Here is a 16,033-nt window from a genome sequence, read left to right as displayed (position 1 = left end):
TTATTAATTTTTGATAAATATGTTATTATATTTGCATTTTTAGGTGTATATAATAATATCATTTATATGTTTTAAGTAAAAATACACAACAAAATTAATTTGTTTTAATAATTGTATAATTAAACAACGCGTAAAAGATATAAATAGTTATATATAAAATTTGTTTGAAGTTTGTACAACTCACTTTTATGGATTTGTTGTCATTATTGTTGTGTTATTGTTACTAATAATGTTTTGAAACTTGTTGAAATTAATTAAGGTGTAATTATATGGTATAAACTTATAAACTTTTGAAGCTCAATTTGATCCAAACCACAAGTGGTTAAAAACCGATTAAAACCGAAAAACCGAACCGAAATAGACCAAAACCAAAAAACCGAAACCGAAAAAACCGAAACCCAATGGTTTTAATTTTCAAAAACCGAATTATAACGATTCGGTTTCGGTTTTAGTCAAAAACCGAACCAAACCGAACCGTACTCACCCCTAAGTTTTATAACTAACTGTACAAGTCAGTAATGCATAATAGTGGTAGATATATTAAAGCTTGTGGTACATTACCTCCCATTCTCTTATTCCGTCCAATATTAATTTTCCAATTTTGACTTGTCAAGTCTTCTGCTTGCAACTTTGACCATAAATATCTTTTATCGTGTTATATAATAGTTGATGAAAGTTATATCAATGAAAAGTACATTGAAAACTCAATCTATCCATATATTTTATATGAAGTGTTATATAATACAGATATATATTTTTCGGGTCAAAGTTTAAAGCAGAAGACTTGACAAGTCAAAATTGGACATTTAATGAGTATGAGATAGCTACAACGATGATTATGCTATCTTTTTTAATTAAATAATCTCCCAATTTAACTAAAAGTTAGTAATTTGACTAGAAAATCCACGTTACCATAGTATCCGTGTAATGTTAAAAAAAAAAAAAGAAATCGTTTATATATTACTAGGTATTTTACCCGCACGATGCGCGTTAATTTTAAATGATTACTCAATGTTTTTTGTGAAAATTAGACGTTAATAGATAATTATTCAATTTATTTAGTATAATATGTTATTTGTTTTAGAATTTCTTTTACCTTTATACATGAATCTAAGATATTAAAAAATAAATATTTAATTAGAGAACTTGCTAATATATTAAAAATGAATTAGGAATTTGCTCATATGAAGATATCTCGTAATGTGTTAGCATGGCAAAGCAAACCTCAACCTAACACAACCAAATCTTATACAACCATTCAGATACATCTGACAACAAAATTAGATATAACCGATCAAAGTAGAATAAAATATGATCAGGCCCTTAATTAAGCATAAATATTACAACCCATCTCCTTATAATACAAATAAAACTACTATACATACATATTAATAATGTGTAAGTGATCTGTAAAATAAACCAAAGAGGACCGATAGGTTGATCAATGGCACATAAACAATTTCTAAACTACTTACCATGAGGACCGATCAATGGAATACATAATCAACCTCCAATAACCCACATACGTTATGCAACAAAGAAACTAATTTTAAATTATAAACAAAAAATTAGAGTGAAATAACTCATTATCAAGAAAGACTTTTCATACCAATATTTATATATTAAGAAAAGTCAAAAATTGGAAATACGTATATATGACTAAAAAAAAAGAGAAAACTTAAAGAAAAAATCAATTTAGAAGCAAATGATTTATCTCTTTTTTCATTTTTTTTTTCTTATAAAGCTAAGCAATTGAATTTAAAGTATGGAACGTGATGGACGGATTCTTGAATGGGAAGAAGTCGAATAGATTGTTAAAATGAGATTTGATATATATTTTCAAGATTTAATTTATATTGTAGGATTTGGTATTATCTTTCCCTAAAAATATTGAATCTAATAAGGGATTTTGTAATTTTAAATAGTTTTTTATTTAATAAAAATTCAGATTAATATGGAGATGCCACATAGGATTTTTCCTATGTGGCAATTTTATAAGCTAGTTTTGAATTGAAGATGGTCTAGAAACATTCGGTTAACTACGGTTTTAATAAATATATAGATAGATTGTAAACTTTTATACTATCTGATGGTAAGTAGATGAAAACAGCTTGACCAAGAGTTGCTAGAGGATTATTCAGCTAAGTCAGTAAAGCCAGAAAAGCCTTGCTCTAAAGGGGTTAAACCCTTTTCAGTAGTGTTTTTCTTTGAGTGCGAGAGCCTACCAATGGGTAGCTTCGAACAGAAAAATCCAGCGCCTATCCACATTCCCATAATGAGACAAAAGAAGTCTAGGAAAGAAGTATGAATGTTAGCTAGTTACTCGAATTAATGTAAAAGAGCCAAAGAGATCGAAATATATCACATGTTAAAAATCTAACTTAGATGATTAAAAAAAATAGTTTTCTATAAAAAGTGTAATTTATTAAAAAGATAATAATTTATTTATAATTGTCTCTCATAAAAGTATACGTACGGTCTTAATACGGTACCTCGAGCTTTAAGAATTTAAAATATGATTCCAAGAAAAACATTATAAAACTCGCATATATTTTTGTAAACTTTTTTTTCCCCGTATATATTCAAGTTTCTTGTCCCCGTAAATATCAACAAATAATTTTCACAAAAAAAACCATTTCGGACCCTAACATCAAAATCTTAAGCACCATCAAGAGAATCGAATTAAATATCACGATTTTAATCTGGATATTGCATACACTTTGTGAGACATCATCATAAATATATATTCACTATTAATAATTACTCACATGGTTTAATAATGTAAAATGTTCTTAATTACTCTCTTCTACTGTTTCTTCTTTATTGTTTGGCTTGCTAAACAATTTCGATCTTTTTTGCAAAGAGACCGATACTTTCCGCAATTTTAATCACACATTACAAATCAAACAAGTTATAAATTAAGGACAATACCGTTCATATATTGTTACAACATATCTTGGGCACAACTGTCTGGTCCTGAGCCCATGGTTAAATCTTGAAGATGATGGCTCATAAGTGAAGTGATAATATAGCAAATATAGGTGCGTGGTATGTTGTTTTTCTTAATTTTGAGCTGTTGAAAGGCTATGAAGACGTTGCCTTGTATGGTTGATTGTATTTTGAAACCGTTATTTTTTTATTAATTTATTTTACTTTCACCAATTTTATCATTTTATGTCACATGTCCACTGCAAATTTTATGCTATGAGCTATGATGCAGTTTCATACGCAATCAAATGGTCCAATGCTAATAGATTAAATCAAAGACGAAAACCATAAAAATTTTTTTGACAAAATGTTAATATTTTTATAAACTCAAATAATAATTCACCTCTAATATAGGAAACAAATCAATTCATATTTATCATAATAAATAAAAAGATAACTTATAAGAATAAAGATTATTTAATAAACCATAAAAATAGAAGATCACGCTACTGCATTATTCTCTCCCTCTTCGGAAAAAACTCATCCTCGAGTTTTGTATTCCCGTTAAAACCATCGGGATCAAATGGAACCAACATGTAGTCAAGCTAGGCTCCACTTTGCAAGATTGGTATTTGGCGTACTAAAAAATTAAGGATTCAAATGTCATATTTAATCCTCCATTATCTGTATTCTTTTTTTGAAATTGAAATCTATTTTCAATTTTTCAGTTTTTCACCATTAAACAAATGGATTGACCTCTTCAGAATTCTACTATATTTGGTTGTCTTCATTACCTTGAATGCATTCACACATAAATTATTGTTTTTGAAGATAGATAATTTATCACTAGATGATTGCAGATAATGTTGAAGTAGAAAACTTTGAGCCGGGGAAACCCTCATGATTATTGATCGTGACCCAAAATTGTTGGATGGGATTTTCTCTTGATCTTCATATAGATCTAATTTCTTTACTTCTACGTTAACATTATCGTTTTTTAAGCACCCATAAAATAACTTGGCAGCAAGTTCACCAACACCACCATCTAACCAAAAATACTATTCTTCATCTTCGTACTCATCAAACACGGGAGGTGATTGATAGAGGGTGTTACAATTCCCAAGATACTCCTCCTTCTCGAAGTTCTCATCCCGGATGAAAGCCTTTGAGTCGGTTTCTTGAAACTTGTAACCATCTCCGTCTTCAGGATGCTCCTCTTTCCCAATGATATCATCCCAGATGACATCTTTTGGGTCAGTTTCGTGGATCTTGCGATCTTGTGAATAGAACACGATTTTATCGCTGCCTTGTTCAGCGATTCGGCGAGTAAAAAAGTGGTTCTCATCACGCAAAGCCATTTGTATTAACCTGGCTCAGATACCAACTGATGCAGTTTCACACGCAATCAAATGGCTCAATGCTAATAGATTAAATCAAAGGCCAAAACCATAAAGGTTTTCTTGACAAAATGTCAATATTCTTATAAGCTCAGATAATAATTCACCTCTAAAATAAGAAACAAATCAATTCATATTTATCATAATAAATAAAAAGATAATTTATAAAAATAAAAAATTATATAATAAACCATAAAAATAGAAGATCATGTTACTGCATTAAGTTGTTTTTAACAAAGCAATTGTATTGTAGTACAGTGGTACTAGGAATTTCAGAATTTGTATTTAAGCAAATATACAAGTAAATTTTGTCATTCATTGATTTATTCCTGCAGGTAAAATGTCTATATTCAGATTTCTGATTAATGGTTATGAATTATTGATTCTCTTTGTCAATATATAAAAGTTGTTGACGTGACCAGTGGCGGATTCAAAGTTTTATTAGGGGGGTCACAGGCCCACTCTCAAATAGAAAAGAGCCCAACTATTTTTGTTAATTTTACTATTAAACCACAACTAAAAAAATAAGTAAACTGGAGTTTTTTTTGTTTTTTTTTTCATTTTCCATTTATTTGTTTTTATTTTTTAAATCAATCCAATTAACACTTCTTTTCAATTCACATGCTATAAGGCAATTTCTCAATCCACTTCTTCACTATTACGAACATTCAATAGAAAGGTAATTAAATTATGAAACAATTAATTTGTTATTATTTTTTTTATAATGGCATAACTATTTAAATTGTTGGATGATATGACAATTTGCTATGAAGTTTGTTATTAAGAGTTACACATAAATAGTAATGTAATGTGTAATTTGTGAATTATTAATAAATTGTGGATTAGTTATACTTTTTTTTTTAGGAAACATGGAAAACTATCAATATGCATGTTTATTTGTTTATGCAGGTTTTTTGTCAGGTTTCTTGCTTTTCATTTTTCCTTTTGTTTTGCATTCATATTAGTGTTGTCTAAGAGCTATTTATTATCTTGTTTTGCAATTGTTTGGGAGCTTTTTCGCAGCTGTTTTGGTTTCGTGTTGTTATTTTGTCCTTTAGCGGCTGTTATTATTGTTGTTATTGCAGTTATTTGGACCTTATTTCGCAGTTGTTATAGCTCTCTTGATGTTCTAGTAATTTTTTTTGTTTGCCCCACCCTCACACAAATCTCTGAATTACAAATCTCTGGATTTGTCACTGGACGTGACTGCAAGCATATGTAAGAAATGATTTTTTTTTACTTGTGCTACATGCAGCCATATTTAAACAATAATTAATTTACGCGTTAACTCGATCAAACGTACGTGTTTTGACATTTGCTTATACTTCAACTAGCTAGTTACTTGACTAGCTCATATACAATAGTACGTATTTAGTCTAGATCAAATTATTATTGTTGGAACTGGCTTTAATTGGTTGACAACTTAAAATATGCGTTGCTAGTCATATCTCGATCTTCTTTTCTCGATCGGTGAACAATCTTAAGCTAGCTAGTTAAATAATCAGTTATGTATGAAATTAACTAGACATATCATAATTCCTATTTCTTAGGTGAATGATCTTACCAGATGCATTATGTATGAGTATGACATTGGATAAACTAAGGGATCGAGACCGTATCTATCACTATAAGCACTGCACATTTTACGAACTCTATAATCTAGTGTGTTTGGGCGAAATTAATGGTGCCAAAAACAAAGTCGTGCTATGTGGGGCAAAGCGGAAGTTGTTGCGACCAAGGTAAGACTGGGACTTAAAAGTGGTATTGAAACAAGTCTTTTCTAAAGCTGCTTCTTTGGGAATTTTAAGGGGTATCCGACTTCCAAATGAGGGCCCCATCATCACTCATTTCATGTGGGAAATGATCAGGCCCGTGCCATGAATTTTGGGTGTCCAGCTCGATAATATATTAATGATGCCCATTAAACGTTAAAATTTGTCATTAACGACTGAAGTATAGTAAGTATATATAAAAAGGTATCAAAACAACCATAACAATAATGTCGTTCGAAAATATAAAGTAACTATAGCAAAGTTTTCTAAATTATTTTTAAATGCATCAAATTTAAGTTTTGATAACTAATACCATAAGTTGTTTAAGTCTCACATAAAAAAATTAATCAAAGTATATAAATCAATATATATGTTTGAACAATGAACACTTCCAGTTTGCGTATTTACTCTTTGCGACTATCTGCATATATTAACGTCAAAAAATATAGGATGGGATTATTATGTATGGTATAATAATAAAACAATAATATAATTCATAAGATATTGATGGACTAAGATATTGATGGACTAGTGGACTTTAATATATAAGATAACAATAACATCTTTTGCCTATAGATATATCTTTAGCAGCAAAATTAATTTAATATATCAATATATAGAGTGACTAAGTGACGTATTGTATACAAAATTTGGTGCCCCTTACTTTTTGGTGCCCTGCTCAATTGAGCCTTTCGCACTTGCCCAAGACCGGGTCTGGAAATGATCCCTACACAACAATTTTTAGCCATATACAATACTGTGTGCATTATACAGTTGTACAGTACAACCGTATAATGCATATATTTGTTGTGTATGGTAAAAATAAGTTGTGTATGGATCACTTCCCATATACAATATTGTGTGCATTATACAGTTGTACATTACAATCGTATAATGCATATATTTGTTGTGTATGACAAAAATAAGTTGTGTAGGGATCACTTCCTTTTACAGATGATCTTATTGTTTTAGGAGAGTGGTCTTCCTTGAATGCTTTAAACATCACTAGGATAATGAGGTGCTTCTCTCTAGTGTCGGGTCTTGAAATGAATACCACCAAAAGCAACATTTTCGGTCTTAATGTAGACCATAATACTGTTAGCACCATTGCTAATCAGATTTTTCAGTCTTAATGTAGACCATAATACTGTTAGCACCATTGCTAATCAGATTGGGTGTAGAGTGGGCCAACTTCCCTTTGAATACCTTGGACTTAAAATGGGCGCGGACATGAACAGATGCAATAATTGGTCTGAAGTTATTGATACTTTTAAGTATCGTTTGTCATCTTGGAAAGCAAATCGACTTTCTCTAGCTGGGAGAGTTGTTCTCATAAAATATGTTCTCGATAGTCTACCTGTTTATTACTTCTCATTGTTTAAAGCCTTTTCAAAAGTCATTGAAGAACTTGAGAAGATCAGAAGACGGTTCTTATGGGGAAGCTCAGAAAGCTCATCCAAAATTAGTTGGGTGTGCTGGTCAAAAGTTACAGCACCTAAGGATGAAGGTGGATTAGGACTTGGCTCACTTAAGCATCTTAATATTAGTTTGCTCTTAAAATGGTGGTGGCATTTTCATCAAGAAACTAATGTCATCTGGAGTCAAGCCATCAAAGCAATTCACAAGAGTAAAACCAATACCTCACTGATCCCCTCCAAAAAGGGACTCTCGAGTACATGATTGAATATTAGTAAGGTACCGAAAGATTTTTTTAGATTACAACTTAGATATTTCTGATATCATGACAAAAGAGAATGGTCGTTGGGTCTGGAAGGGAAACAGTTCTGGAATTTTTAGTGTTGCCTCTGCAAGAAATATCCTTAAAATTCCACGATATAGGCAAAAGAATTTCATTTCAAATGGAGTAAATGGGTTCCTGGTAAAGTCCACTTATTTGCCTGGAGGGCAGAGATGGATCGAATTCCTACAAAAATTGGGTTGGTAAAACGAAACATTCAGGTTACCTCTACCCTTTGTTCTTTATGTAACCAGTTTCAAGAGTCCACCGAGCATCTTTTAATATCTTGTGAATTTGCTAACATGTTGTGGTGTTTTATTAGCTCATGGTGCAAAATTCCTCCCATATTTGCTTTTTCAGTCCGTGACCTCCTGACTCTTTTCGATAAGGAAAATAATGGTAAATTCCAAATCATTCATGCGATTATTCTTACGGCTTGTTGGTGCCTGTGGATAGCAAGGAACGAGACATGCTTTAAGGATATTAATCCATCAAGTCAGCGGCTAAATGAAGAGGTTAAAAGCCAGAGTTTTTTGTGGATTAAAAATCGAGCTAAGCCTCAAGACTTAACATGGGAAGACTGGTGCGATTTCAAGTTATAAATGTGGTGCACTCATTGACCTTGTGCATCTCCTGATCTATATATTCTTGTAGCTCAATGGTGTTTGTATATCGTTCTTGGCGTGTAATGTTTCTCAGCTCATCTTCTGGTCTGCTTGTTTTATTGCTGGTGTATAATTTTTGGATCATAGTTTTCATTGGGGTATCATGGTCGACCGGGTCTGTATGGGGAATTACCAAAAACGAGCTAGGGTAAAAATCGGTGGCTCGGCCCCTAGTCTCGGGGATTTTTTCCTGGGTTACCTCAGGTTTTTTTCCATCCATTTTAGTTCCCTCGCAGTTAAGATCCGGTCATTTATGGTGTTTTAGATCAGGTCAAATGGTGGTTATGGTCAGGTGTAAGGATTGTAAGTGTAGCTAGCTCCTATCTTATATGTATAGTCTGCACCTTTGCATCTTTCTAGCATCTTGCTAGCACTTTGTTTATTGTTAATATATACTACTGCCTTTCAAAAAAAGATTTTTGGACAATTTTTTATTTATTTTTTTAAATTTTATGAACGGCTATTTTTGGACAATTGGCACAACTTAACTAGGAGAATAGGTGTATCATTGGGAAATCCCATCCATACAACGCTTGACTACCAAAGTATCAAGGAAGATGCTCAGAATAGATTCATTCGAAATGAAATACGTGTATGCCATGAATTAGCGACCCATATAGTCAAAACTACACATACAAAGTAACCAAAAGTAACCACAATCGTTTTCCTAAAGTCGAATGTGTTGTTGCCACTATTGAAAGCTTTCCTATTATTAACAATAATTTTGTTGCACTACAAGAATAATGAAATTTAGCAAGAAAATTGTATAGCAAGGACACCATTTCCTCTCTAAATCTCGCTAAAAGACAAAAATAATGGGTCCAGTTGATTTTCTAATTTAACCAGACATTTAGCAAGGACTATGTTCTTGTAATGTATGTCGAACATACTTGCATATTAAAAAATAAATAAAGGGGACGTGTAGGCCGACCACCCCTCATGTAACCCGACCACCCCTTTTGGAGCGACAGTCGCTCCTAAAGGGGTAGTAGGATACGACAACGGGCGACAGCATACGACAACATTACTGTACGATTCGTAGCCACCCACCCTTTAGGAGCGACAGTCGCTCCAAAAGGGTGGGTGGGTACGAATCGTACAGTAATGTTGCTGTTTCCCGTGACGATTCATCCTTTATAACATCTCGTTTCATATTCATTCTTGGAGCAACATTTCCATTTTGATATTCAATCGTTTTGATATTCGATTGGTTTTATATTCATTCATTTTGATTTATTCGTTTTCATTTATTACTGTTTCCCCGTGACGATTCATCCTTTATAACATCTCGTTTCATATTCATTCTTGGAGCAACATTTCCATTTTGATATTCAATCGTTTTGATATTCGATTGGTTTTATATTCATTCATTTTGATTTATTCGTTTTCATTTATTACTGTTAAGTGTTTTTATTATTTTAGATGGATTGCTTGGAGGAAATTTTTTTAAATCCAAATGCGCCGGAAGATGTAAATGAAGAGTTTGTGTACGAAGAGCCCGATGACGAATTTGAATCCCCAGATGTCCGTGATGAATTTGATTACGATCACGATGTTTTTTATACCAAGGAGGTATGTATATAATCCAACCTTTTCATTTTTTGTGTTGTTATTTTGTGAGTAATTGTATTTTGTTATTATTCATTAGATTTGTTGCTATAAAAGTATGTAAGAAAACTAATTATTAAAACTACGGATAAAAATTGTTTATAAAAACATATTAAAAAATGTACGTAAAAATGTAGATTAACAAAAGCTATTAAAAGATTGTTAAAAAAAAGTGTACAAAAAAGTGTATTATAAAAAAGTGTATAAAAAGTGTATTATAAAAAAGTGTATAAGAAAGTGGATTATAAAAAGTATATAAAATAGTGTATTAAAAAAAATGTATTATAAAAAAGTGCATAAAAAGTGTATTAAGAAAAAGTGTATAAAATATTGCTATAAAAGTATGTAAGAAAACTAATTATTAAAACTACGGATAAAAAATTGTTTATAAAAACATATTAAAAAATGTACGTAAAAATGTAGATTAACAAAAGCTATTAAAAGATTGTTAAAAAAAAGGTGTACAAAAAAGTGTATTATAAAAAGTGTATAAAAAGTGTATTATAAAAAAGTGTATAAGAAAGTGGATTATAAAAAAGTATATAAAATAGTGTATTAAAAAAAAATGTATTATAAAAAAGTGCATAAAAAGTGTATTAAGAAAAAGTGTATAAAATATTGCTATAAAAGTATGTAAGAAAACTAATTATTAAAACTACGGATAAAAATTGTTTATAAAAACATATTAAAAAATGTACGTAAAAATGTAGATTAACAAAAGCTATTAAAAGATTGTTAAAAAAAAGGTGTACAAAAAAGTGTATTATAAAAAAGTGTATAAAAAGTGTATTATAAAAAAGTGTATAAGAAAGTGGATTATAAAAAGTATATAAAATAGTGTATTAAAAAAAATGTATTATAAAAAAGTGCATAAAAAGTGTATTAAAAAAAAGTGTATAAAATATTTCAGGTGTTTGACACACACATAGATTTGGTAGACTGGGCTCAAAGAACGGCAAAGGAGCTTGGTTATGTGTTAGTAACACGAAGATCAAATGTCACAAAAGGCGGAGAAGTTAAAAAGGTGGTCCTTATTTGCAACCGTGGTGGAAAAAAAGATAAGCGGTCAACCGGGGCACCCAAAGGGAGTACCAAAATTGACTGTCCATTCAAATTGGTAGGCCGTCTGACAAAGGACCATAGTTGGTGGGTTGAAGTTATAGATCACCGACATAACCATCCATCAGCTTGTAATTTGGAAGGTATTGCGTACGCAAGACGACTAACCGATGTTCAAAAAGAATTTGTGGACGAAAAGGCGTTGCTAGGTTTAGGGCCAAATAGCATAAGGGACCAATTGAAGGATGCATTTCCCGGTATCTTGACCCGTTCACAAGACATTTCTAACTACCTGCGGCAACACCGGCTAAAGCACGCCCAACAACGAGGGGAAACTCGAATGCAGGTGAAATAAGAAACATACCTGCATGTGGATCATATAACTATATGTTTATTTTTTTAAAAAAATACGAATTCCTTATACTTTGGTTGTTTACCCGTTGCAGATCGTGCTCCAATTACTATCTGACCATCAATACACGTATCAGTACACGACGGATAGCAAAACCGGATGTTTGACCAATCTCTTTTTCGTACATCCTACATCACTTGACATATGGCGTGCATTTCCTTGGATCATTGAAATAGACGCCACGTATAAAACCAACGTTTACAACATGCCGCTTGTTGAGATTGTGGGTGTCACTCCAACTGGCAAGACATTCAGCATTGCGCACGCACTTATTGAAAATGAGCAACATGCGACATACACATGGGTGTTACAGTGCTTGAGGTCGACGCTCGAAGAAGGCCTCGTCGTGCGTGTGGCACTCACTGATCGGGATCTGGCCCTCATGAAAGCGGTTAAGGATGTGATGCCGGAAACGAAGCTGATACTGTGTAGAATACACATTTGGAGGAATATTGAGTTACATGCCAACCCATCGTTTAGGTCAAAAAAAGATTATGGTTTGTTTAGACACCGGTGGGATCAACTCGTAAACTCAATCACGGTTAAAGAATACGCAGAGAATGAGCAGCGGCTAAAAGTATTCTTGGCAGATAAACCAAGTATATACATCCCGTCCCCATACTGTTTTTATGATAACGCTTACGATGTAACCATGTAGCTAAATCACTTTTTATTTTCCTGCAGATCTTTATAAGTATCTACAAATACAGTGGCTTGCCTCGTACAAGGAGTTATTTGTGTCATGTTGGGTCGACCAACACCGCAACTATCGTAACTACACTACCAACAGGGTTGAAAGCGAGCATTCTTTGCTGAAGTCAGTTATGCATCAAAAGCGGCTTACGTTCCACAGAATCGTTGAATGTGTTAACTCTGTTGTCAGCGGGCAATACACCGAAATAAAGGGGTCACTGGAACATTGCAGGCAGTACAATCAAAATAAACACAACTATCCCTGTTTAAAGGATTTGCTCGGTAAAGCCTCCCATGTAGCCTTGCAAATTATGGTTGACGAAATTGATCGATTGAAAAATACAGTAAAAGGGGACGTGTCAAAGTGCGGGTGTACGGTATGGGCTAGTTGTGGCTTGCCATGTAGTTGTCGACTTCTAACATACATGCAGGAACGTAAGTACAGTTCATTCAGATACAAATGGTCCATTTTACTTAAAAATACTTAATGTAATATTTTTATTCCTGCAGGAAGGCGTGTACAAGAATATGAGATAGATGCATTTTGGTGCAGGCTCGATATAACCCAGTCCACCTGCCTGCCTGGAAATGTGAAGAAAGACTCGGATGATGACGAGCCTGTTGAGGCCTTTTGTGGCGAGGTTACTGCTGTCTTGGAACGACAACCCATAAAACAAAGGAAAAGCTTGATGTCCAAAATAAAGGACCTCATCTATCCGGGTCGGTCCAAAATCAAGGATCCAGAGGTCCAAAAGAAAACACGTGGTAGACCTGTTGGGTCAAAGAAAAAGGTATATTATTATAGTCTAGCAAATTATTACTTGTTAAATACTATCATCTAACTTAATTATTCATTCATTCATTGCAGATGCCAGACTTGAACGTATCACCTCCGATGCCACCACCACCAAAGTTGAAAAAGTCAAGGTCCGTGCACGTGACCACACCTAAATATCCGGATACCGCACCAGACTCAGGCTCATGCTACAGAGACTTTCATCCGGCGAGACACAGTGAGCATGTGCCCACGCAGTCACGTTTCGCGGAGCCTGACACCGAATTACGGGAGGACACCCGTGGATATATTGATGACTTGATCCGATCGTCACAATATTCAACAGCAGGGCCGAGTAATGAGCCTACAACCGAAACCCCATTCTTAGATCAGTTGTTCGGCGCAGCCGAACCCGCGTACTATCCTGTGCCACCAACAGCACCAACAGGCTTAATGGATCAGTTCTTCAGTGCCGATACTTATTTTACTGCAGGTCCTAGCACTACGATGCCAGCTGCACCATCATCGTACTTTGATTTTTTCAATACGCCCACACAACCTTCGATGCCACCAGCACCATCACCTCCGATGCCAGCAGAACCAGCACCATCACCAATATCTCCCATATCAGCTGAGCAGCAATTGGCTGCTCTACCAGTACCACCACCTAACACTAGCCCACTGCAGACGACGGGTATAAAGGGTTACCTTGACGACATACCGAATGTATTTAGACCATACGTCAAGGGGATTATTAATGTCAGGGGTGATGGCAACTGTGGATTCAGGGCACTTGCTGTTGCATTGAGATACGATGAAAACGAAGGTTACGAGTGGATCCGACTACATATGTTGGCCGAGTATGAAAATAACAAACAATTCTACGATGAACTAACAAGATGGGGATAGGTTGAAGCGAGCTTTTTTGAGGGGTTATCGCGGTCTTATGTAGGGGTGTTTAGACCAACTGCCTACTGGATGCACATGACTATGGGGACTATGTTGTTGTCCAACAGGATGGGTATAGTAATTAACTGTTTATCTACTGCCGCCAGTTGGACTTCGTTCCCATTTACCTATGGTCCTGATGAGATGCCTAGGACAGAGCCCATATCAATAGCATTAGTACAGGGTCACGGTCACTATATCATGGTGCAGTTGGAAGGTGACTACCCGATGGCCCCGGAGATCGCATATTGGGTACAGGATCGTGTAAGGCCTCCCGTGAGCAAATGGAAAGATTTGTACGGACACCGCCAGTTAGCCTACAATAGATATATAGATGCAACTAAACCTCCTCCCATCTATATGGGAACAGTGGACTCATCTGATTAGGATTGTAATAAAGTTATTTGTTTTTTGTTTTACCCATTTTTTTCTCCTTTTTTTTTTATTAAAGGAAACTTGGGGTGTTACTTCATAACTTTATCATGTTTTTACTTGGTATATTTCTTATAATAATATATTAATACTACGAAATTTGGGGTGTTAAATTTTTGCAAACCGGATAGTCCAGCATCATTATAAACAAAAAGTACACAAATAATAAAAAAGTCCATATCAAACACAAATAATAAAAATGTACATAACAAACTGTATTTATAAAAATGTCCCTATTTCGTACAAACAAAAAAAGTCTAATCATCGGAATCGTCATCGTCCTCACCGGCATTATCATCACCCACACCTGGTCCGGATACAGAGCCTGTCCCACTAAAAAATCCACTCATATCCGAGAAGCTACCAAAATCCCCTGATGGAGGTCCAAAATGCGCCGATCTCCCACCCCATAACTGGCGGGGGTCGAAATAGTCATCACCAGGGTGGTTCAAGTCAACATGGTAGCCGGAAGGTTGGGATGCAGAGGGGCCAGAATAGGATGCAGAGGGGCCGGAGGAGGATCCTTCCGGAGGTCCATAATGTGGTTGCGGCAACTCACCAGGGAAATCATGGGATCCGAAACCCCTGAGAATCCTCCCTAGTCCGCGCTGATGTCCGGATCGCGATCCAAACGCTTCCGGGAACAACTGCGTTGGAGGTGTCGGTGCAGGATCCTGTGAATGTCTCTGCTGCACAGCTTCCAGACGGGACTGCATATAAATAGTAAGGTAAGTTTAATAGATGGAGCAGTAATTAAAAGTAATTTAACTTAAAGTTATGTATATACCGCAACTTCCGGAGGTTGTAGTCTGTGGGTTGCCGCCCAAGTCGACTCCCACGTGGGGGGTGGCCCCTCCTTCTTTTCGTTATGGTGCTTGGCCTGCAAACAAGTCAAATAATTAGCATTTAAAAAACACAACAATTGTATACTTTTGTTAAAACCAAACGTACCAACGCCCGATCGTGGGCAAGAGAAATAGATCGCCGACCCTGAGTCCCCACCGCCTGTTTGGACCGGTTTGTCTTGTTTGTCTCGGCCCGCTTCACCCGGTCATCCCTCGTATAGAAACTCAATAGTTTTCCCCACTCTTCCGGGTCCATACCAGTTGGCGGTGCTGTCTGCAGGGTATCTGCTGAGCCTACACCCCCCCGTGCTGTAAAATGGTGAGATTTGAATTTTGACTTTCTCTGCCTATATATGCTAGCTGCATCAGCACGGAAAGCCAGTTTTGCTGCCTTCCGGGTGGGGTCGTCCTCATCAAGCTCTAAGTACTGGTCCATCGCAAAATAGCGCTACGTTGTTTACAAATACAAGTTAGCATTTTCAGGGTTATCATTGAAAAACATATTAAGTAAAAAAATATAAAAAGAAACATATTCTAACCTGTACTTCCTCCAAGATATGGTCCCTCATAGACTCAGGCACATCGTCCCATGACTCGTAGTACTGGGGGACATCTCCGATCAACGAGCCTAACAAAGATTTGTACATAGCCCCGTAGTCCCCGATCGACTGAAAGGTCTTTGATTTGTAGTCGAAGTACATGGGTAACGGGCCTCCATTTTTCTTCAAGGCAGCCTCAAGTTTTAGATTTTTGGCTGCCCC

At 35.0% G+C, this 16,033-nt stretch overlaps 1 protein-coding gene across 1 annotated transcript; it reads left to right on the top strand.

Moving 5' to 3' along the window:
• The first annotated feature begins 11,654 nt into the window (after positions 1 to 11,654).
• On the top strand, positions 11,655 to 12,809 carry LOC122594261 (PKS-NRPS hybrid synthetase cheA-like). Its single transcript, XM_043766739.1, has 3 exons — positions 11,655 to 12,178; positions 12,264 to 12,649; positions 12,783 to 12,809. The coding sequence occupies exons 1-3, from the start codon at positions 11,785 to 11,787 to the stop codon at positions 12,807 to 12,809; spliced, it is 807 nt and encodes a 268-aa protein (XP_043622674.1). The 5' UTR covers positions 11,655 to 11,784.
• The last annotated feature ends 3,224 nt before the right edge of the window (positions 12,810 to 16,033 follow it).

This window comes from Erigeron canadensis, chromosome 1 (assembly GCF_010389155.1).
Source record: "Erigeron canadensis isolate Cc75 chromosome 1, C_canadensis_v1, whole genome shotgun sequence".
NCBI classification, from domain to species: Eukaryota; Viridiplantae; Streptophyta; class Magnoliopsida; order Asterales; family Asteraceae; genus Erigeron; species Erigeron canadensis.
Note: the sequence above shows the minus strand (reverse complement) of the source record. Positions and strands in the feature narration are given on the sequence as shown.

What these genes read in the sequence shown, in the direction of transcription:
- LOC122594261 (XM_043766739.1), top strand. Translation starts at nt 11,785, where the DNA reads ATGCCGCTTGTTGAGATTGTGGGTGTCACTCCAACTGGCAAGACATTC. An exon ending in ATTCTTGGCAGATAAACCAA is followed by an intron (nt 12,179 to 12,263) that starts GTATATACATCC and finishes ATTTTCCTGCAG; the next exon opens with ATCTTTATAAGTATCTACAA. An exon ending in TGTCAAAGTGCGGGTGTACG is followed by an intron (nt 12,650 to 12,782) that starts GTATGGGCTAGT and finishes TTATTCCTGCAG; the next exon opens with GAAGGCGTGTACAAGAATAT.